This window comes from Scomber scombrus, chromosome 22, assembly GCF_963691925.1.
Source record: "Scomber scombrus chromosome 22, fScoSco1.1, whole genome shotgun sequence".
In the NCBI taxonomy this organism is placed as follows: domain Eukaryota; kingdom Metazoa; phylum Chordata; class Actinopteri; order Scombriformes; family Scombridae; genus Scomber; species Scomber scombrus.
In genome coordinates, this window is record NC_084991.1 from 16,838,004 (window position 1) to 16,859,958 (window position 21,955).

Sequence of the window (21,955 nt, forward strand, 5' to 3'; positions counted from 1 at the left end):
TGTTTCAAAATAATGTGTGTTGATACTGTCGTTAGTGTTAAAGCAGTGTCAGTCAAAGACTACTCACCTTCGATAAGTCCTTGGTGTCTGACAGACTCAGCAGCCAGGATAGATTTGCCTGAGCCAGCCATGCCGAAAACAGTGATCCAGCCAGGTTCCTTCTGGAGCCGGTAAAGTTTGTCCCTGATCTGGTTCACCATCGCCGGTCTGCTGACAAATACAACAGGCCTCTGGGGTACACCGCCCTCACTTAGCACCGTTTGGACTGTTAAATGAACAGATAAGGTAGACATTGATAGATATAAGTGGAGAGGTAAAAAAGTACTCATCACACCATACTGTTTCTCTCTGAAGCTATGTCTAACCACACACATACACACATACACACACACACACACACACACACACACACACACACACACACACACACACACACACACACACACACACACACACACACACACACACACACACACACTATTTATTTTCTCCAACACTCACAGACTCCCACACACTGTCAACACAGCCTTACAAACCTCCATTTTCTCACCATAGGATGTGAAGGTATCAGAGGTACTCTTATATGCCTCAGGTGAGATGCGTGGCAGATTATCGTGAAGCAGATTGGCTAAATCATCGTATGCCTCCTTGATCAGGGCGTTGTAGAAGGAGATATAGGCACGGTTGTCTTTCCTCAGCAGCAGCTCCAGTAGGGCCACAGCCTGATCTTTCCTGGTGGGCTGGAGAAAGAGAGAGTGATATCAGCAATGACATGTAAACCTAATAATATGCCTTTTTAAATACTGCTATTCTGAGGGCTCTCATATAAGCTGGTGAAGAGATCTGCAAGAACTAAGTCAAAACAAGTTTTTAAGGGAATAAGCAACACAGATTCCCATTTAGAGATGTCCAAACAGAGTATAAAAATATCTGAAAACTCGTCGAAAACACATCACACAGGATTTGAAGATAAAAACTCAAAATAATTTTTAAAAACTAAATCTGCCAGCTGTTAAAAGGGGAAAATGTACATGTACCTGTCATGTTGTTGAGAAAAACTAAAAAAAAATTAATAATAAAAAAAAAAACCCAACTAAATCTGCTCACTCGTCATTAAGTCACTCTAGAAAAGAGAGCAAGCTACATCACATGGACTCCAAATTACACATAATTCGCTATCATTCACCTTCCCATCTTGAGTAAAGGCTCACCTGGAATTTGATCTTCTCTTCCTCGTCCACTGTCAGCACATCATCACTGATCATGTGATCCATCAGGTAAGAGGGCTTGATGTCCTGCTCTAGTTTTTTGCGGAAGCGCAACAGACAGCTCCGTGCCCCTTCCTCCAGCGCCATGTCTGCTTAACGCACCAACCATGCAGGATCCTATTGCACTGCAAATCAACAGAGAGTATAGATGGAAGTTTGATATTAGCCTCTCAATTTAACATCATCGTTGAACATTTGACTGCAAAATCCACTACTCTCTGTTTTTTTTTGGCGGGGAGATGATTCATCCCAAAAATGATGGACGGTCAAGTTTTGCATCTACTAAAGGTTTTACAGTAAACCTAAAAGCTTGAAATAGCAAAAAGGTCACTGCCTTTTACTTTTAGACCAAACATGGGAAAGTATCTCGCTTTGCACACAGAAACACTAACATGTTGAAACAGGAAAAGAGCCTTCTTCACACTGCTGCCAATAAATTGGAGGTACAAACATCTTTTTATGCTATACAGCATTAAGATGTCTCTTGTATTGGGGTTCTTAGAAGGCTAGGGGTCTAAGATGCAGACCATGTAGAGTCTGGATAGAGGACCCTTGTTGCATGTCATCCTTTCTCTCTCTGTCCCATCATATCATGTCAGATGTCTACTTCCTAATAATTAGCCAAACCCTAATCATGACAATAAAGCTGACATGATTAGTTGATTAATCAGCCCACAGAAAATTAACTTTTTTAATAAAGCTAATATTTTACTAATAATCAGAATTTTTAAAAAGTTATTTATAAAGCATACATCTTAAACATTCACTGGTTCCAGCTTCTTGAACGTGATGATTTGCATTTTTTTTTCTCTTTTTTTGATCATACATACATATGACATACATAATTTAGACATATCATAAATAAAATATCTTTAAGTTTTGGACAGTTGATTTATTTAAGAAACTATTTGAAGACATCATATCGTGCTTAAGGAAATTGTTACAAGCATTTCAATTACTGTCTTAGAGTTTATGTAATAAACTATTAACAGTTATAATAATTGTTAGTTGGAGCCCTGCAGAAAAACAGCTCAAAGTACTTGTGTGTACAGTGTAACTATGTGTTTAAAGTACAAAAAGAAGAAGAGGAACAGGAAGATCCTAAAAGTGAAAATACTACAGCTCATCAGCTGTTCACACAGGCCTGACTCATGTACTACAGTACAGCGGTGAAAGCTGGAAACGTTTCAGAAGTCTAATATTGTGTTATAAACTACTAAAGCCAAAGTTGAGGTAGCTTACTAACCTGTTTACTATGAAGTTTCCTTCTTAACAGCGAAGAAATGGTGTGAGAGAGCACTTTTTAACAGCTGTCATATAATGTGAAAGTGAAGGTATACAGATTCTTTACGTCTGGGTTAAATTTAACTCAGCTTACATACTTTATCGCGAGTTTTCATCTTATCAGTCTGAGGTTGGACAGGGATACTTTGCTCATTTAATTAGCGTTACTTGTCTCGACAAGTCCACTGACTTTGACCCACTGTAAAACCAAACAAAGACACCGGTGAATACTTACGAATATCTCCTTTTCTTCAACGAGGAAGGTTTTTGTTGGACTGTATATGGCTGTAAAATGAAGTTGCCTTATACAGAATCCACTCAGTAAACTGAAAATATATTTCTCAGTGCTACGTTATACTACTACACACCCAAATTTGAAGTAGGAGAGCTTCCTGATTCACAACAAAAACAACTACCCCGGTGCTGTGCGAGGCAGCCAATAGCGTGGAGGGATTTAAACCATGTGACCGGTGAGGTCATGTGTTGGACAAACCTGTAACTGGGCAAACTGATGCTGCGTTTAAGGACCACTCACCTGCTCGTAGATATGTGCGTTACCTTATTTATATACATTTTGTCTCAGGTAAAATGAATAAAAATGATATCTGTATAGGGTACTTTCTTCTAGTAGCCGGTTTTTATAATAATCGAGCGCCACATAGGTATTTTGTGATTCTGGCGCAGATAAACAAGAAAAATGCTCATCACTTTTCGTAATTTATTTATTTGTAATACATTTAACTAAATACATTTCTGTGTAGCACGTTTCTTACAAACTCTTGACACAGCTTTAATGCTGACAGCCTCCTAATGATTACATCTAGACAAAATTTGGGGGTCCATTTCTGTTTGCAATAATGAATTGCAAGATTTCCTGACTGCATTTAAAGGTAACAGTATTGCCTGGTGACAGCAAGAGATGAGCGCACGTTGTTTATTCCACAATACAGAGTTGCACTGATAATGCAATTACCATAAATAGATCAACTGTACTATCAGCTTGTTGCTGAACCTGCAAAGTATATTACGCTTTGTTACCTATGTGTCTACATATATTATTATTAGGGCCCAAGCACTACAGGTGCGAAGGCCCTATTGTAATCGTAGTGATTATTAGGGCCCAAGCACTATAGTGCGAAGGCCCTATTGTAATCGTAGAGATTATTAATTAAAACAAACGCCTTTTTGACAGCCCAAACGTGCCCCAAAACTCACAAAAATGTGCACGCACATCAGACCCAGCGAAAAATTAGATATTTTATTCTATGGTCCAAAATGTCCGTCCTAAAATGGCTCAATAGCGCCCCCTAACGTATATAAAAATGTGACAGATTGACGTACATGAACGAAATTTGGTATATATATGTATCATGTCCAGACGCACAAAAAAGTCTATGGTGCCCATGCCGTCACTCCAACAGGAAGTCGGCCATTTTGAAAAATATGTGCGATTTTGGCGTTTTCCACGCCTAGTATTTTAACGAACTTGTCCTAGGGATTTTATCCGACCGACTTCAAGGAAGGAAGTGAGTTATTGTGCATTTCCTGCGTCAATTTTCCGTTTTTCCCACATAGTTTAGACGACTTTCCCGTCTTCACAGAATCACCAAATTGCCCACATAGGTTCACACTCAGGAGCACTTTCATTTGAGACCATAATTGCCCCTAGGCGTGGCACAACAGCTCAATAGCGCCCCCTAATGCCTTTATCCATTTTGTACATTTTACCAAACTCCTACACTCACCAAATTGTACACATACTTCAACAGTCACACAGATTGACTACTGACAAAGTATGGGATTTTTAAGTGAGAAGATGACTCCACAGCGCCCCCTGGAAGATTTCAAAGTTTAAGCCCCGCCTTCTACATTGACATAGAAAAATGAAATCGACAACGCCTATGTATTATGTCCAGACGCATAAAAAAGCCTCTTGGACCCATACCATAAGTCCAACAGGAAGTCGGCCATCCAGGCAAAAATGCTCAATCTTGATGATTTTTTGGCCCTTCACCCACATTCCTTTGTGCTGACAAGTCACCGAGACTCATTTGTGGTCATAATTTGCCATCTAGTGGAGACATTAACCGCATCACACAATGTTCAATTAAAGGCACAGGAGCAAAGACATGTACATGCCAGTTTTGACAGCCCTGCCACTGCCACACGCACCAACGTGCACGTACGGCGCGCGTTACAGTTGGGGGGGAAACTGGGGGGTGCGAGGGCCCTTCGACACTGCTTGCAGTTTTAATTATTATTATTATTGTTATTATATTAAGAAAAGATTAGATAAAATCTGAATTTGGTTAATATATACATATAGACATATTTGGGTGTGTAGTAGTACAATGTAACACGTGGCATCAAATGGAACTATTTGGGTGTATCTAAAAATATTTTAATGTGAATATGTGACACAAATTAATTTAATTTCTTGAATAAATTAGTAAAAGTACTGTCTCAGTAAATACCTGTTTTTCAGATTATTTCTTTTTAGATGTAACCATCACTTACCATAATATTTTTCACCATTTGTTGTTCCTCCGTCTATCATTTTGAGTAATCCTACATCATTGCTGACAAGTCAACATAGAATGTATAACATTGTATAACATCAAATTTGCCCCCCAAATTTGTTAAGACATGCTCAATTTAGTTTTTCCTTTAAAAGTTTTATTATATTAGTTGTGGTACAGAAGAAAAGAACAACAACTTCCCACATTTTTCATGTAAACTTTTACAAAATACGTAACTGCTTTTCTTTGTGCATCTTTGGGTCCACTTTGGACATCACTTTGAATTCAGCACCTTTCATTTCTCCATGGGTTCTAACAGCCAACACAGCAATACTGTAACAACTACAGTACCTCAAAATGTAACAAAAATAACAACTAAATCCGTATAACAAATATTCCACGGGCAGAGAATAAGTAGAAATACTGAACATACAACATTTGACAAATACTCCAACAAGTTGCTCAAGTAAAAACTAAAATGACAAAAAACCCAACACAAAGCTACTCATGCAGACAACAGTTATTGCTTCCTTTGAGAAATCAAAATCCAAAACATTTAAACTTCTACTTTATTTTTCTGCTGTTTAGGAATATCAGTGGATCAAAAGGTAAAAAATACAGAATGTTTTTCTGGCTGATGAAAAAGGAAGAGCAATCAAAGGACTAAATCCAAGGGATAAGGGCTATCATGTTTTGCATTAATATCTGTAAAAGGTGGCACTTGCTATTGTCAATTCTTCCTATAGTTTACTTTAGTTTCAGCACACTATATAGTAAACTATAAAAAAACCTTAACATTTAACAGTGATAAATAACTTTGTTATGTTATATGTAAAGAATCTGAAATGCTACTCTGCTACTATTCTAAATATATGGTTTTTATTCCTCTTTGCTTGATAAAGCTCACTGTATGTAATAGACATACTAAGGTTTTGCCCTTTTCTCCCCATATGCACTCCCTTCAAAATAAGTACAAACTTTGATTAAAGACAAACCTCGGGGGTCACCATTAGGTTCAGAAATTGATCTTTTTAACACTGCTTTTCCTGTTTGAAGCAGTGGATGTTCATAGGAGAGCATATTTTATGGCATTTAGCACAACATGTGCAGGTCACACGAAATGCTGACACTGCAGTGCCTTTCACTGCTGAATGTAGTGATAAAAACTACATTTATAATACGTTGAAGTTAACTGAAATTATTGGAGTACACTGGCTGAGCAAAGCAGGAGTGCTGCCTAAGTTATTTTAGTACGTCCTTAGCTTCAGCTATGTCTAGTATTCAAAGCTTCTCTAGTCTGCATGAATCAAATTCTTGTTTTAAGTAGTGGTGACAGAGTCTTGGGCGGTGTCCTGAGGAGGGTTTGTTGCTGGTGGGCTACTGCTGAACATCAGCTTCCTGATGATATCCGCATAGAAAGGTCCATAAACAGTCTTGTTGTAGTTGACCATGGAGATGAACTTTGCTCCCATCAATGCTAGTTCAGGTTTTATGGCAGTCAAGCCAGCTGGTACCTGTTCAAGTTTGGCCTGGGGTTTAGGATCACAGATGAGTATCATGAAGTACTGCTGCACACGGTCCTCTGCAGAGAAATGACGATAGTGTGAGAGGGGAGACAATTTATAGTATCACACACACAATGCATTGACATGAAAACATCTATATTGTAAGGCTCACATGAGTATACAGTGTCTGCTGCTCGTTCAATCTTACCAACTAAAGTGCGGATGGGGTTGTCCTTCTGGGTGATGCTACAGATCTGGCCTGTGAGGGTGGCCTGTAATGCTGGGGTCAGTGTTGGGTAGTTCCTCTCTGTTAAAGACTTGTTGAGCTCACAGCAGATCTGAGCACTGACACCCTCTAGTGCCTCTTCCATTTTAAAGTTTCTGCAGATAAAAAGAGAGAAGAGTTCTGGGTTGAGCTTCCATTTCAGGTCGCACACAGCTACAAATGTAGTAGATAATCTCTTGTGTTATCAACAGTTGTGTGTTTAAATAGGGTTTGTGGATTTAAGATAGAAAAAGGTGAACTGACGGGCTGTGCATCCCATCCAAAAGCACACTGGTCATCCTTTTCAGCCGGTCAGACAGGGAGGACAGACCCTGGATAGGCCCTCCAATAGTGCTATAGACGATGAGCAGCACTTCATTCACTGCCTGACACTGCTGGAGCTGCCATTGAATCTCTCGGAGACGTGTCTCATCTGTCATCCAGGTCTAATAAGGAAAGCAAAATATAGAATTGATGCAACTAACAACTCTGCAGCGACGCCTGAAAGAGTCCAGCTTCAGATGATGTAATAGTCATGATCACACTGACGCTATTTCAGCCTGAACTCTAATGTAGCCTATTTCACCTCGTAAATGGTCACATAGTTTAGTAATTAATGTTACATAGCAGCATTGACAATGCAATGTGTGTCAAGAATAAAAGATGCTACTTTTGCTGGAAAAAAAGGTTGGAATAGAGGCTATGATGATCCCTGCTGACCTGATGTTTCATTCATAAAAAGGGTATAATATTGAGTTATAGCCGACCAGTCAGATGTGTGTAGAGGTGTGTGTGTGTGTGTGTTCTGCAGAAGCCTGGTGTCATTTTACTGGTCAGATAATTTGAACCAGTCTGTGGTGGCAGCCATAATAGTCTACCCATTGTCCTCTGTGTTCTGATTATGATTGGATTTAAAGATCCAACATGTTAGAGTAGGCTTAGATATTATTGCTGTGACAGTAATACCAGGCTTTCATGTTACCACTTTATAATCCTAACACCTGAAAGTGGGGGGCCCTATTCCAATGCCAGCGCTACTCTGCATCAGTTAGATAACCTTAATGAATGCTTCATGATAACCAGAAGACAGGAAAATGTCATCAGTTAAGTTACATTCTTGGTGTGTTCTCAAGTTTCTTACAATACAGAATAGGACTCAACCAAAGACACATAAATAAATATATGTGTATTTCACAAATAATAAGCACAGAAAAACACAAGTTATCAAATCTCTTTCTCAGTTACAAACATTAATACAACATATCGTCACCTCAGGCAATGGGCTCTTATCGTAGTCCCATGTGAGGATGTGGAGGAAGGCCGCATTGAGGACTTGGAAGGGCCCAGGCTTCGCTCGCTGCCCTTTCCCCTGACCATTAGTTTGCTGTGTGGGGATGGTAGCCGGCAGCAGCTCATCCAGTGTAGATTTGATCCAGGCAGTTGTGTGGTCCAAAGCACCTGAACACGTTTATCACAGTGACACTGGTTGAGTCGTTTATTCTTAATACTGTTTTTGTGTATTTCACTGGTTAAGTTTAATTATAAGCATAATTTTCATGCTTTAACGCAATACTTCCTTTGCTGCACACATGTCCAGCAGCTATTTTTATTTGTGAATTATTTTAATTATTTCCTTTTTTTCACTTTCTGGCTTCGTCATTATAAATCTTAGCCTGTATATCTTATTGGTATATTTAAACATATAAGTATTTTCTGTAATGCAGCATGTTGCAAATTTTGTTACTATCTGGTAACAGGAATGGTTAAACATAAAGTATGAAAAGCGAGTAGAAAGAGTGAGTTCTTGTTCACTCACCAGGTGTTTTTTCCAGGATGCTCTGGAACTTTTCCCTCTCATATTCAACACTCTGCTTCTGCAGGACAGGCCTCAGATTATCGATGGTGAAGTTGACCATGTCCGCCTTCATTAGGTCCAGCACACGGAAGATCTCTCTAGGGTGTAAAAGAAATAAGACCAGTTGTAATTTACTTTCTTCTTATATTACAGCTAAATAAAAAAACTCACAGGATCCATATATTCTCTCAGACAAACAGTAAAGTAGGTGCTCTCACTGCAATTTGTCAGTGCTATACTACATACACTTTCAGTAATAAATGTTTAGACGCTTTAAATCACAACTTGGCAAATGTTTGAGGTCACACATACGCAGATAAACAGATAGCAGCACTGAAGAGACAACAACACAGCAGTAAAGATTCTCTAAATCCTGATATCTTACCTGAACATTGTTGCAATGTTATCTGTGCTGTCCCGCAGTTTCTTGATTTCTTCATCCCTAACTGGTGCACACATCTTGCCCATGGTGGTGATAATGTAAGAGGCAAGCCCCTGTATGTCTACAGCATCGTTGTCAGCCTGCTGACGAATAAGGTCCATGTCCAGCACCTCCATGATCTGGGTCCTCATCCGATTGGCACCCGGGTTAAGGAATGACAGTAAGATCTGTCCAATTAAGAAAATGTTCATAATTTTAATGAAGCATTATTTAATTTGTCCTGTGAGGTGATGCAGAAAAAGAAAAGCAGAGAATATGGATCATGCGAAACACACTGCACATAAATATTAGGAAAATGTTCCTTTATTTTGCACAGCCAGAGGAACAAAGACAGTTCTACAAATGCAGAGAGGCTGTAAATATCAGACTGTGCGTGCTGACCTCTCTGATTTCCTCCAATAGTCTGATGGCTTGTCCGTACTCAGGTGGGTCATCATTCAGCTCAGACTCCAGGATGTCCCAGAACGCCTTGTGGACATTTTCTCTAACCATCTTCCATAAACTAAAAAAAGAAATGGCGGATTTAGTTTAGCTGAGCATATTATCTGCCAGGAGCAATGGCCATTTATGAAATGGGCTTTTATGGATTTGTGGCCCCACCTCTCCAAACACTGAAGGACAAAACTCAGGGCTGTTTGGTAGGGATGGTGCACAAAGTAATACATCATTATCACATGCATTATCTTCAGTATGAAAAGTATCCCTTATTGCTGAGCATGGCAAATAATTTGGAAGCTGACATCAGTAATACTGTGCAGTGATAAATTACACAGTCTATCTTATCTGCAGCTGTCCGTCTCCTTACTCTTTCCCTAAAGAATTGCTTTTTCTCTCCTCCCCTCATCTCTCAGTCCAGCTTCTTCATTCTTTTGTTCACTTCATGTTGTGCTAAAGGTAAACAAAGACAGACCATGAATACAGGAGAAAAGACAACTTGATCTTTATCTGTCTCTTTACTGGGAAAAGAAGTGATAAACTTCAATCCAGATCCAAAGAGATGAATTTGATCAAAAGTTGGGGCTGATGATCCTTGAATTTATTTAATATGAAAACGTACCTCTTAAAAAACTACTTTAAGACGCAAGTGATTATTTTCTCCTTGGAAATAATTCAATTAAATTCATTTCAAGCTTTTTTGTAACAAACGTTTCATCGTCCTCCTTGTTGATGCAGTTAGTCTGTGTTTAGTAGATGTTGTCATGATTTTAAAACTTCCTGTTCCTGTCAACTTATTCAATAATTCATCAGTTTTTTTGACAATTTCATTGGTAAAGTAAATGAGTACAGATTTATTTAGGAGGCTCTTTTCAAGTAATGGCTTTGGATTTATTTTAGTTTTCTCATGTTCCTTTTTAAACTAACATATTGTTGTTGGTTGACAGGCATATTTTACAGCTTACAAATTTAGCAATTGGGTTTGGTAACTAAATCTTTATATGAGGTATACACAGTAATTTTGTCAATACTATAAAACAGAGCACAGATAAAAAAAATAGCCCTCTTTGACTACTAAATCCAATTTAGTCTACATTGAAAAACCTGGACAAACTAGTATTTTATTATTAATTTACTACAAAACAATGATCAAATCGCAAAGAAGCATAGCTCTTGTTTTATGCAGCTGATATACCTGTTCTGTGGTAGGCTGTCTGGCTCCAGGTGAAATTTGTGATTCACGATGATCTCATGGGCAAAGCTGAGATTGACAAGGTCTCTGGCAGACTCCATGACTTCGTCCAGGGTTATGGTTTTGGGTGGGCTCGCTGTGGGAACCAAATATTAATTTAGACACAGACAAAAAAGCAAGAGCATAAAATTGACTTAAGTTGCATTATGACAGCAGTGGTAATGATTATTCCTGGAATGGGACTTCAGATAAATAGGTCATACTCAACTGATTTCCCAGTAATGTGCTTATAGTCTTGGACTTCTTAAAATATTACCAGCACTAACAAAATGGTAGCCCGACACAGGGCAGAAACCAAACCTACTAGTAGGCGTTTACTGAGAAGGGAAGACAAACATGGACACAAACATGAAGGCAGTAAATCTGATACTGTCCAGCGAGCTAAAGCAGGAAACAGAAAAGAAGAGAAAAAAACTGTGAGAGGGTAAACTCACACGAGGGTGTGCAATGCTTGCTAGAGCAGTCGCTAGTGAAGCTTTCACGGGAGCAGTCCAGGTCACTGGTCGAGGTCATGCTGTCGCAGCGCTCCGATGATGATTCTACATCACTGCCTTGATCTTCACCGCTGGACGTGGAGACGGGTCGCTCATTGTTAAGAGGCATCTTGGGTTACAGCTGCACATGGAAAGTTGGATACAAGCCACATCTTGTTAAATCTAGCTTTTGCAGATAGCCAGTGGACTTCCTACCACTTTATCTAACTCAAGCCGTTCAGCAAAGTCACGAGTTAATGTTTATTTTACTACTCTGAAGGGAACACTTTAACCAGAAAGGGTATCATTCCTTCGTTGTTTGGAGTCTTTTGATAAGAAAGTTGTTTGTTTGATCTAAGATCTGAAAATGCAGTAAAAGATCTCTGACATTTTAACAAGAAATTCCTGTAAAAGGATACATCTGGTGATTTTATTAAGAATTCCTGCATAAATAAAATCCAACAACACACCAATCCTACTAATTAGTATTGTCTGTGTTGCCAAAGGCTAATATAACTTATTTCTTCTGTGCCATAGACCTCCATTGTTGTCCAAAAACTATTTAAAAGCACATACATGAGGCCTGCAATTACATTGGGTGATATATTCCTTCATTATGATCAAGACAGACATTGTAGTTCATTTAAATACATACAGTACACAGCTGTGATGTGATATGTGTGAAGCAACATATTTATTCATCTCCGCCTTAAGACAATACTGTAGTTTCAGGAGCCATGATGTTTTAAGAACGTACTTATCCTTTTAAAATATGAAAGAATGTATTTGTTTTGTAGGACTTTCATCAGTGCCTCAGTAGGAGATGAACACCATAGACAGGGTAGAGAAGTCCCAATACATTGAGAGATGTAAACCCCCCCAACAACAACAACAAAAAAACATATACATCACTTTCCATATCCATTAAGTAGTATTTACCTTGGATTACCTGTGTGTTTGTGTGAGAGAAAGGTGGAGGGGGGCATTACATTTTCACTTGAGCAATAGCTGTTGTTGCCAAGGCAGTTAACAGAGAGTAACAAAAACACCAGCCAAACTCAATAAAACAACTGGCAGACCAATCACCATGGAAACAGACATAGCTGCCTCGTTGCACTCTTCAGACAATCAACATGTTATTAAACTCATGGAAGAACATGAGGTAATTCACTGGAAAAAAACTCTTGATGATGAAATGTGTGCTGACTGCCACGGGGTTGACCATACTCAGGCAAGGTCAGGACACAAAAAAAAACAAAAACCATTTCCACAGCTAAGTTTAAACAAACGCTGGTGTTCCTTGAGGATAAAAAGCGACATTGTGTCGAGGCCCATCTGAGATCAATTGTGTCTCCAGGGCAACGTGGGACAACAAAGGGTTTCTCAACCGTCAAAAGATCCTGTTACACCTGTCCAAGTGTTGTCTCTCTAACACACACATATAATCAATCAATTAGCATAAGAAATAAACACACTGTTGTGAGCAAATTAAGAAGAATACAAGCTGAAACTGAACGGAGCGAACTCAGTATCAAAGTTGTGTATCTGTATTTTGATTAATGTAACAACTGAGCAGGTGTCAGTCTTTCTAATATTATCTAAGACACACGTGCTGCAGGGTGACCCTTGGGTGTTCCTGCTCATGCTCTCGGTTATCTGCAGCCAAAAATGAATGCACACTCCCTCGCTGTTCCTCTGGTTTAAAGATAGCACCGAGGGGTGAGGATGGGTGCGAGGTGGAGTGAGGGGAGTGGGAGGAGTGTGACTTCCGTATACCCCCCTCTGTGCCCAAAACTCATTCATTACATCATCTGCTTGATGGGACAGCTAGGTCACAGCAAAGCAGCAGGCCAATTTTCAGAGATTATCTAGAGTGATGGGAGCAAGGCAGTCCAGAAAAGCGATGACGGATTAGTCCTACTCTGTCATGCACTGCTTCTTAATGCAGCCTGACTGTAATAAAATGTATTATTTGATCATGACAAACCCAAAAAGTGTAGACATGTTTAGAGATTGGATAATAAAAAAATGTTTTCTTTAGTACTGATTCATACAATTGATATATGACACTGTGCATTGTAGGCAGATACAGCACTGGAGAGCTATGTGCTCATAACAACACATCTACAAGAATACCCATACGGCTTGGCCAGATGTTTTGGATCTATGTCATAGGAACAATAACGTGAGGAATCTGTAGGGTTACAGTAACTCCTTCAGAAACAAAGGGGGTCCAGATTTGACTGCAGCATAATGTAAACAAAGCAGTGGATACTGGAGGGTGGGGCTAAGCACTCAGGGACTCTCGCTATTGGCTGCAGCTTCCTGTCTCTCACCCCTACATGGAAAATCTTTGGTTACAAAGCTGTGCACATGGATAAAAAAAATACCCACACACGCGTAAGAAGGGGGTACACGTGATCTGAGCTTCAGACCAAAACAAGAACCCCGTGCACATCTATAATAGTACATGTATCCCTTTGCCAATGCTAGAGTCGAGACAAAAAGTGCAGTAGGAAGAATTACATTATACTGTCTCAACAATACGATCTGTGTTTACAGTCAGTGCTGTTACATTTTGGCAACGTTTTTTTTATGTCAGTTTCAGTTAGTTGAAACAATTTTCTAGCAATGACAAGCCACTATAAATCATACATTTTGTTCTTTTTTTTTTACGGAAGAGGAAATATTTTGACGTTTTAGTTCACATGCTATAGTTGAAACCCTTTCGACGACGGTATTACCCAAGTTTCCGCAAACAAAAACACAACAAAAGCGAGACTCAAATCAAATATAAAAGTAACCAACTGGGACAGTCGACGCTAAAAGAGGGAAGCGAGCAAAACAAAAGCGACTTTTACCTCATTCAAGTCTCCTGAGAGACTGACACCAAAATAGCTCAGGTCTGGAGGGGAATTGGTCTTCTTGCTGTAATGTTTGTCTTTGCGTTTAAAGGTCCTTCGTTCCCCGAGTTGGGTTTGAGAACAGGCAGGTGAAACTATTTCGCACATAGGGGTGTTCAAAGGCCAAGACAAGGCAGATATCGACAACCTGTTTTCTCATATATATTGTACGTTTTTATAAATTGACAAACACGACTATAAATGCGTGCGTATATTAATGTCTGGAAAGGAAATGTAATTGCTGTTCTGCCATGTATATATTACACTGTACCCCCCCCTTTGTTGAAATGGTACGCTCTGCTCTGCTTTGTTTACGGATGTGACCTCAGTGTTTCTCATACCTGGCTCATACTGTGTGTATATGTGTGTGTGTGTATGTGTGTGTGTGTGTGTGTGTGTGTGTGTGTTTAAATGTATTTATTTATTTATTTTGGAGGGGGGGTAATTTTTTGTTATTTTATATTCCATTATTATTATTATTTTTTGTATTTTTTATTTTTTTTATTTAAAATAAATACATTTTTTAAAACAAAAACTGTGTGTGTTGATGTAATATTGATGCAATATAATTGGATATATTGTTGTCTATGAATTCTGGAGAAATATCGCTTATTTTGTGTTGTATTTGGAAGGATTTGGAGAATTTTTTTTATTTTTATCAAAACGTCACATAAGATCTGTATTGGAGAAGTATTATTTCCTGTTTTGTGTATAGAAATATCAATATTTGTAGTATTGTAACCTTTTTATTTTGTTAGGTAAGTTTCATATCCACAAAGCGATAATATCAAAATCAAAGGTCATTAAATTGTAGGGTCAAGTTGTTTTTGTCTTTTTCAGATTCAGATTCACTTTAAAGGTCATTCGCGTGCATTTGCATACATGAAAACGAATTAATTTTTCGTTTAAAAAAGAGAGAATCAATAAAAATAGGATACAAGTCAAGATTATTAATAATGGAGTAATAATGATTAATAATCATTATAAATAAATAAGCTAAGAATCAATTACCAATAAAGTGACTTCTCTAAAGTACAAGTGCTTCACTTCAGTCATTTCAGTGGCATTTCATTTATTTTTTTTATTTTTTATTTTCTATATAAGTACAGTCCATTTACCATAAAGGAGAAAAGGCTGTGGGAGGGATGAGAAGAGTCTTTAGTGATACTGCAGGCTCTGCTAATGCAGCGTTGGTTCTAAATGTCCAGCAGGGATGGCAGCGAGGCACCAATGATCTTTTCTGCCGTTCTCACTATCCTATTGCACAAACTGCAGCTCTCTATCTAGATTTAGGAGAAGGTTTAGCCACAACATGAGATATAGAGAATAAAGATAAGGGGAAATATCATCCAACACGAAGGATTGTACAGTCCTTATGGGAAAATGAAAGAGAAGACATGTATGATGAGAAAAACAAGTAAGATATTGATTAGATTCTTGTGCATCACCAAGACCAAAGGTCAGTTCTAAAGGGACAACAGAGGCAACAATAGACTGGTTAGACAGGAACAAGGAAGGCCAATACTGATAGAATTTGGCTTAGGTCTGCAAGGCCTTGGAAAATGCCATTACATCATTGCATACTATAAAAGGAACTACATAAGATATCCATGGCTTTAAGGTGAAAAAATGTTTGGATTTGAAAGACGTTATCTTCAGACATTTGGTTATTTTTATTTTTATGTTTTTATATTTTGTAAATAAATCATGACATGGACCTTATTTGGAACACACATGGGCTTAGGTGTCACAGTAACAATTAAGCCAATGCCAGACTTTTGAATTTTTTCATAAAATATCTTTATTCTCTATTCCAAAATCTACATGAATTAATGAATACATTTTCAAATAAGAGATAAATCTGGCTTTATAAGAAACAATCTCCCTTATACATCATGTCAGTATCCATGAAAAACATCTTAACTTACATTTTGGTGGGCTTAATGGGTACACTTACCCCAACAGTTGAAAACATTCTTTAGAAAATTAGAGAAGTAATCAAAAAGTAATAAAATGGAATAAGTTACTTTGATGAAGTAATTGCAATTTTCACATTACTTACATTCATTTATACATTTTAAATAGGGTAAAAATAATCTGTAACCTATTACATGTCCAAAGTAACCTTCCCAACCCTGTTTGTGAGGCACCTGCTTTTGAAGATATATACAATTATTGCATTTACCAATGAGATCAAACAATACATTAATTCAATTCAATCCTCCCTAAAACCAAAATCAATTTAAACTGGATATAAATCCCCATCCCCCTAGTATTAATATATAATTGTAGTAATGTGTACATTTTCTTTTACATATACATTTACTTTTCTTGGTATTGTGTTATATGTAACCAGAATGTATACGGTTACGTACATATAAACAGTTTTTTGATTGTATTTGCCAATAAATAAATACATAAATCAAAAAATAAAACTGGCTTGCAGTACGTGTTATTGTCTCACGGGGGCAGCAACGTGAAGTCTGTCAACACGATTTGGAGGAGAAGAAGAAGAAGAAGGAAAGTGTTTACGTCACACGGAGAGTTGGTGATGGCGGTAGATTTGACTCCTCGGTTCAGACGACTGAACAGCCAAACACGAAGTTTTCGAGAACATATACAGCATGGTAAGTTTTGAGTATACAATATTAAATATGATTCAAGTTAGCTTATATATTTTTTATGTAAATGTAGCTGCAGGAGCGAAGTACAGCTGTGTAAACATATGCGAGCACTGATATATCATTAACATTAGCCTCCATTGCCCCGCCGTGATTACTGGAGAGAGGTAATATCTGGCACTTAAATTATTTATAAACCTGTGTTTCATGGAGATGGAAATCTGGGCACCTTTTTTAAGTTTAATTAGGCTGCATTTAGAGTTTTCATCATACACAATTATCATCAGAGTCATTCATAATGAAAATATTAATTAATAACCTCTGAGATCTGAGATGTTGTGGAGTAGAAGTGTTTAGTATAAAATGAAAATACTCGAGTACTTTGAATTTGAGCACATGTATATTCCACCACTGGTTTTCGATGAGCATGCCAGTGTTCATTTTTAATAATACTCTCAAGGTGTTAATTGAATTGAATGTCCAACCAGTTTGAAGAGGTGTTGCACCTTAATGAAGTCTGTCATAAAATTTTAAATGTATAATCAACCGGTTTTTTTCTCTTTTCTCAAACCCTGTGTCTGGTAATAGGTTTCACAGGGCCTTTTGGTGCCACCCAGCTGTGGCACAACATCATCCATGCCCTACAAACCCAGGTGGAGGTGCGTCGCTGTAGGAGACATCTGCGTGTTCATCCCGAGTGCTTCACAGGCTCTGACGCTGTGGATGCAGTCCTCAGCTATTTGATGCAGAATGTGGTGTTTTGCTCTAGCGAGGTGTCTCGCCTTAAAGCAGCACGACTCTGCCAGGCTCTGATGGAAGCCAAGGTGTTTGAACCAGTGGGGACGAAGCTGTTTCGCAGAGACAAGGAAGTGACATTTGAAGACAGCAGTTACAGTCTTTACCGCTTTCTGGAATATAAAGTAACGCCCAATTCTGCCATGCACGACTACAGTAGTGACACAGAAAACATGCCACCACAGGGGCTGGAGATAAAGAGGAAGAAGAGCTCCAGGTTGATTTTATTTAAAATATCTATGATATTGATATTATCACTAGTTTATATCTTATTTTGTGTATTAAAATTATTGTCATTATTACCCAATCTCCCTACACAGAAGTTTGTTAATTCTTCAACTGCTTTTGTAGGAGGCTGAATGAACTGAGAACGATCTCTAATCCCCTCGCTGTTGGACCATCAGACAGGAGGGTTGAGAGGCTGCTGAGAACTATCAACCTGCGACCATCCATGTCTCCAGCTCTGACCCCAACCCCCACTACTTCTGCCTTTCTGTCCAAGGCTGGTAAGACTGAGCTAATCTGTGTGTAATTGCCAGTAAGATGTGTGCCCTGTGCGAGTGACATTGTGCAGTGTCTAGAAAAAGTTGTAGTGGATATTTGACTTTTACTTAAATGTTTTTCCTCCTTTCTAGTGGTGGAGGAGGTTTGGAAGCAGCAGACGCTGCTACAGCTGCTGCAGATAATAGAGTTGCCCATGCTGGACTGCATCCTGACCTCTCCTGCCAAGGTTCATCCCCAGGCTTGCAGGGCTACTCTGGCCACTCAGGACATTGTTATCTCTAACACATGCCTGGAGAGGGAGCTACCTGACTCCCTTAAACTGCCCCAGTTAGTGCTCTGATTAATACTTAAAAGCTTTTCTGGACAGGAGACATAAAACTAGAGTTGTATAAATTAATACTGTTAAAATACACTTTCGTAACATTGAGAAAATTAAATATTAGTGACAGTAAAATAAGTAAAAAATATTCTTTTTCATCATTCATTTTTTTCTCAGGTTGGATGAGTGGCTGTCGGCAGCAGCAGACTGCTTGGAGCTCTTCCCCGACCAGCTGATTGTTGTTGCAGGAGAACAGCTCAGCCTACAATGTGGTGATGACTCTGTAGACGGTGGCCAGGCAGAGCAGAGGGAAAACCAAAAGAAACTACTCTTTGACACCATTGCCAAATACTACAGTGGACAGGAGAAAGCTCCACTTCTCTCAGGACGCTACTTGGATATACATGTTGCCATTCTGAATTTGCTGGGTAAAACAGGTTTACAATGATTGTATAATTTTATGTATGTCATCTTGACTATATTCAGGGTAAATTTTACAATACATCCTGGCATACTTGACATCCGAAAATAGGCATGTGCATACAGCGTTAAGACATATTTCAGTGACAGCACCAACCTAACATAATGCATTTTCTGGCACAGTCTTGGTCTAATCACGAAAGTCAGTACTTTTTCTTTCTATGAGTGTATTAATTTTTTTCTCCATCCGCTCTTGTTTATTTTCAGATGTCGGGAAGGTACAGGATGCCATCAAAGCTTCTCAGTTGTGTTTGCGGCTATTGGAGACAAGCATGAGAGACGAACTCCGGAGATTACTGGCTTTCATGGCCACAGCAGCTCACCTGGATGCCTGGCGTCTGCAGAAGCAGGTAGCACAATAGGCTCTTTCATTAGCTCTGGCCTCTTCTGCACACTTACAGGATTCTTAGTTTATTGAAAACAATAGAAAAATATAGTGTAATTTCTCCTGCACTAATTGTTCAATACCATGCAGAGTTACTTACCATACTGCTCTAAAGCAGTATGTGTGCTGTATATCACTTGACTGATTCATTGGATTCCAGTGTATCTTTTTTGTAGTATTATAACCAAGGTTGGATTGATGGTAAATATATTGGAATGTATCACTGACTTTCTGCTTTGTTTTCCTTTCAGACTGATAACAGGGCCCTGGTCTGTCGCACTTTTCAGAGGGCAATTGTCCAGAATCATGACTTGACTCGTTCCCAGAGCGAGACCCTGGTGCTGTTTCTCATGGACAATCATACTGACCTCTTCAAGGTACACTTCTGCCCTAGTAGAGTAATTTAAAATTTAGGTTTCACAACCATGTATAGAAGTTTTGCATCACCTAAAAATTAAATTAAGTTTTATTATGGTGTGTATTTGTCAGAATAGCAAGAAATCAGTCAAAAGATTCATGATTACATTTATAAACTTCCATTTAATGTTGTGTTAATTGTCTTATACATAGATGTAATGTTGACTGTAGACCTACAGGCATAGATTTAACCTTTCACAAAATTACTGTAATGATTACAGACTCCGACATCCCTTATTGAAGCTGTGAGGAGAACACTGAGGACGATGCAGCAGGGCAAAGACCCTGACTCCATTGCCAGTAAGACAAATTCAACTCCAGTACAGTTTGCACATAACAGCTGACCTTACACAAAGCACCAAATGAAATAACAACTTGTCTTTTATCTCCATTGTGTATTTAACCCAGATTTTGATCTGGTCAAAAATAGCCTTCTAACTTTGTATGTAAATAACAGTAAAAACACGTCAATGATGGTCATATCAATTCTGTTCAACAGCTATTGGTTTTGATATGATATATTTGGGCTTATTTGCTAATCTTCCTAAAAATGTTGTCCCAAAATTGGAGAGCATCCAGAGAGCACACACCTCCAGCAAAGCTACACAATCCTTTTTTTAAATTTTAAACTTAGTAAATGTTTAACGAGGGTAATCTGCTACAAAAATACAGTGACCTTGGCCGGATTTCAATTCAACACCTAAATGTTTTACAAATGGCCACATGGTGGCATTGTTGCTCCAGAACCACTCCAAAAACTTTCCAACTTGTTTGCTGACATTGTGCATTAAGGCTCCAGCTGAACACTTGCGTACTCTTCCCCACTATGTTTTGCAGCGTTCACCTTCTGCCAGCAGGTGACGCCAAAGGAATACGAGGACCAGCGTGAGGCTACCACTCTGGAGAGCCTCAAGCAACTTCTTCATGACATCTCCTCCAACAAGAAAATGCCTGTCAAGGAGAAGAGGAAGCTCCTCAAACAGTTTGAGAAGCATCACCCTGTGGTCTTTCTCCAGCACTTTTCTAGCACCTTCTGAGAATGGTACTGATTGACTTCCTAGGTGCACTTAAAAAAGCCTGTAGATAAGAGTGTTAATACCTGCTTACACTGTAGAATTGTAGAAGTATTTTTTCCCCCTAAGTAATTCTTACTGTGCTGTAGCACTGGACGGGTTAACACTGGATTTTAATGGAGCATTTTGAGATATAAGTCTGTTTGTTGAAGCACAGACTTAACTGTAATTGGGACTGGTTTTGCAGTAGTTCATAAATGATCAAATATCTGTTAATCTAAGATATCAGGTGCCTAAATAGGAGTTGTCTGAGAGCTGTGGAAGATTCAGCTGTTGGCATTTTGTATTAAATGAGAGAATATTTTTAAGATGTTACATTGGTAACACTCATTTTATATCATTCAGATGAATAATGTTTAAAGATGGTGTAATTATTTTGTGTCCTGGATTGTTCTGGCATTATTATAGAATATATGTAAAGCATACAAAATTGCCTCAAAAAGATTTGAGGAATGATTAAGGGCATTATTTAACTGAGGTTGTTTGGGGCTTCGGAAATGAATCAGTGGTTTTCTGGAATACAGCTGTGCACTTCAATCAAGCGTGAATTTTTCTACATATCAAATGAAGAATTACAATATTATAACAGCAGTCTTGTTTCTTGTTGGTTTTTGGTTTGGTTCAATTTGACTGTGTTGTGGAAAAATACTAAAAAAAGCGACACTATTGTACCTTGACATGGTTAAACATAGTTTAGCTAGAGATGAAGTATGAAAGATGTGTTTCTTTCCCTTGGAAGACTTAAAAACTAACTAACATGAACTGACAACAGAAAAGGTACTATAGTGTTAGTTCAGGTTAATTTAATATGTTTTTATTTGTTTAAACTTGACCATATACCTTTTATTGCAACTTTAGTTTTTACTTGGAAGGTGGAAGCATAACACGTATATTGTTTTAGGCTTTTAATTTATCTTAGGTCAATTGTGATGGCTCAGTTGGATTTTTTCTTTTAATTGATGAAGCCATTGTCATACAAAACTAATCTACTGTCAAGTCTAATGTCAATCAGCATCGTCTGTTCTTTGTGTTCACTGAAACCATGTGAGAATGCACTTTATGATGCTGAAACATGCTTTATTAACTGTTGGAATAACATCTAATAAAGGTTAACTGATGATCTCAAACATGACTTTGCTGTAAGTTTTTAGTGTATGTCT

At 38.4% G+C, this 21,955-nt stretch overlaps 3 protein-coding genes across 4 annotated transcripts in view; 1 reads left to right on the forward strand and 2 right to left on the reverse strand.

Moving 5' to 3' along the window:
- The window catches only part of apaf1 (apoptotic peptidase activating factor 1), a 44,431-nt gene extending 41,534 nt beyond the window's left edge, over positions 1-2,897 (reverse strand). For both annotated transcript variants that reach the window (XM_062443426.1, XM_062443427.1), the window contains exons 1-4: positions 2,788-2,897; positions 1,212-1,393; positions 551-740; positions 68-265 (exon numbers count right to left, since the gene is read on the reverse strand). In XM_062443426.1, coding sequence (XP_062299410.1) covers positions 68-265; positions 551-740; positions 1,212-1,355 — 532 coding nt within the window. In that variant the 5' untranslated portion in view covers positions 1,356-1,393; positions 2,788-2,897. The remainder of the gene's footprint in view (positions 1-67; positions 266-550; positions 741-1,211; positions 1,394-2,787) is intronic.
- Positions 2,898-5,206: 2,309 nt separating this feature from the next.
- Positions 5,207-14,256, reverse strand: tcp11l2 (t-complex 11, testis-specific-like 2). The gene is made up of 10 exons (XM_062444036.1): positions 14,160-14,256; positions 11,260-11,440; positions 10,769-10,901; positions 9,520-9,640; positions 9,082-9,305; positions 8,658-8,794; positions 8,112-8,299; positions 7,106-7,287; positions 6,785-6,957; positions 5,207-6,653 (listed from the first exon to the last, which is right to left on the reverse strand). Exons 2-10 carry the CDS (start codon positions 11,426-11,428, stop codon positions 6,391-6,393), a joined length of 1,590 nt encoding a protein of 529 aa, XP_062300020.1. The 5' UTR covers positions 11,429-11,440; positions 14,160-14,256; the 3' UTR covers positions 5,207-6,390.
- A 2,496-nt stretch (positions 14,257-16,752) lies between these two features.
- On the forward strand, positions 16,753-21,845 carry depdc4 (DEP domain containing 4). Its single transcript, XM_062443801.1, has 9 exons — positions 16,753-16,828; positions 17,411-17,834; positions 17,969-18,123; positions 18,253-18,448; positions 18,618-18,868; positions 19,128-19,270; positions 19,557-19,682; positions 19,944-20,022; positions 20,560-21,845. Exons 1-9 carry the CDS (start codon positions 16,753-16,755, stop codon positions 20,757-20,759), a joined length of 1,650 nt encoding a protein of 549 aa, XP_062299785.1. The 3' UTR covers positions 20,760-21,845.
- Positions 21,846-21,955: the final 110 nt, after the last annotated feature.

What these genes read in the sequence shown, in the direction of transcription:
- tcp11l2 (XM_062444036.1), bottom strand. Translation starts at nt 11,428, where the DNA reads ATGCCTCTTAACAATGAGCGACCCGTCTCCACGTCCAGCGGTGAAGAT. An exon ending in AACATTGCAACAATGTTCAG is followed by an intron (nt 8,795 to 9,081) that starts GTAAGATATCAG and finishes TTTACACCCTAG; the next exon opens with AGAGATCTTCCGTGTGCTGG. An exon ending in TTGGATGGGATGCACAGCCC is followed by an intron (nt 6,958 to 7,105) that starts GTCAGTTCACCT and finishes TTTTATCTGCAG; the next exon opens with AAACTTTAAAATGGAAGAGG.
- depdc4 (XM_062443801.1), top strand. Translation starts at nt 16,753, where the DNA reads ATGGCGGTAGATTTGACTCCTCGGTTCAGACGACTGAACAGCCAAACA. An exon ending in TCGAGAACATATACAGCATG is followed by an intron (nt 16,829 to 17,410) that starts GTAAGTTTTGAG and finishes GTCTGGTAATAG; the next exon opens with GTTTCACAGGGCCTTTTGGT. An exon ending in AGACCCTGACTCCATTGCCA is followed by an intron (nt 20,023 to 20,559) that starts GTAAGACAAATT and finishes TATGTTTTGCAG; the next exon opens with CGTTCACCTTCTGCCAGCAG.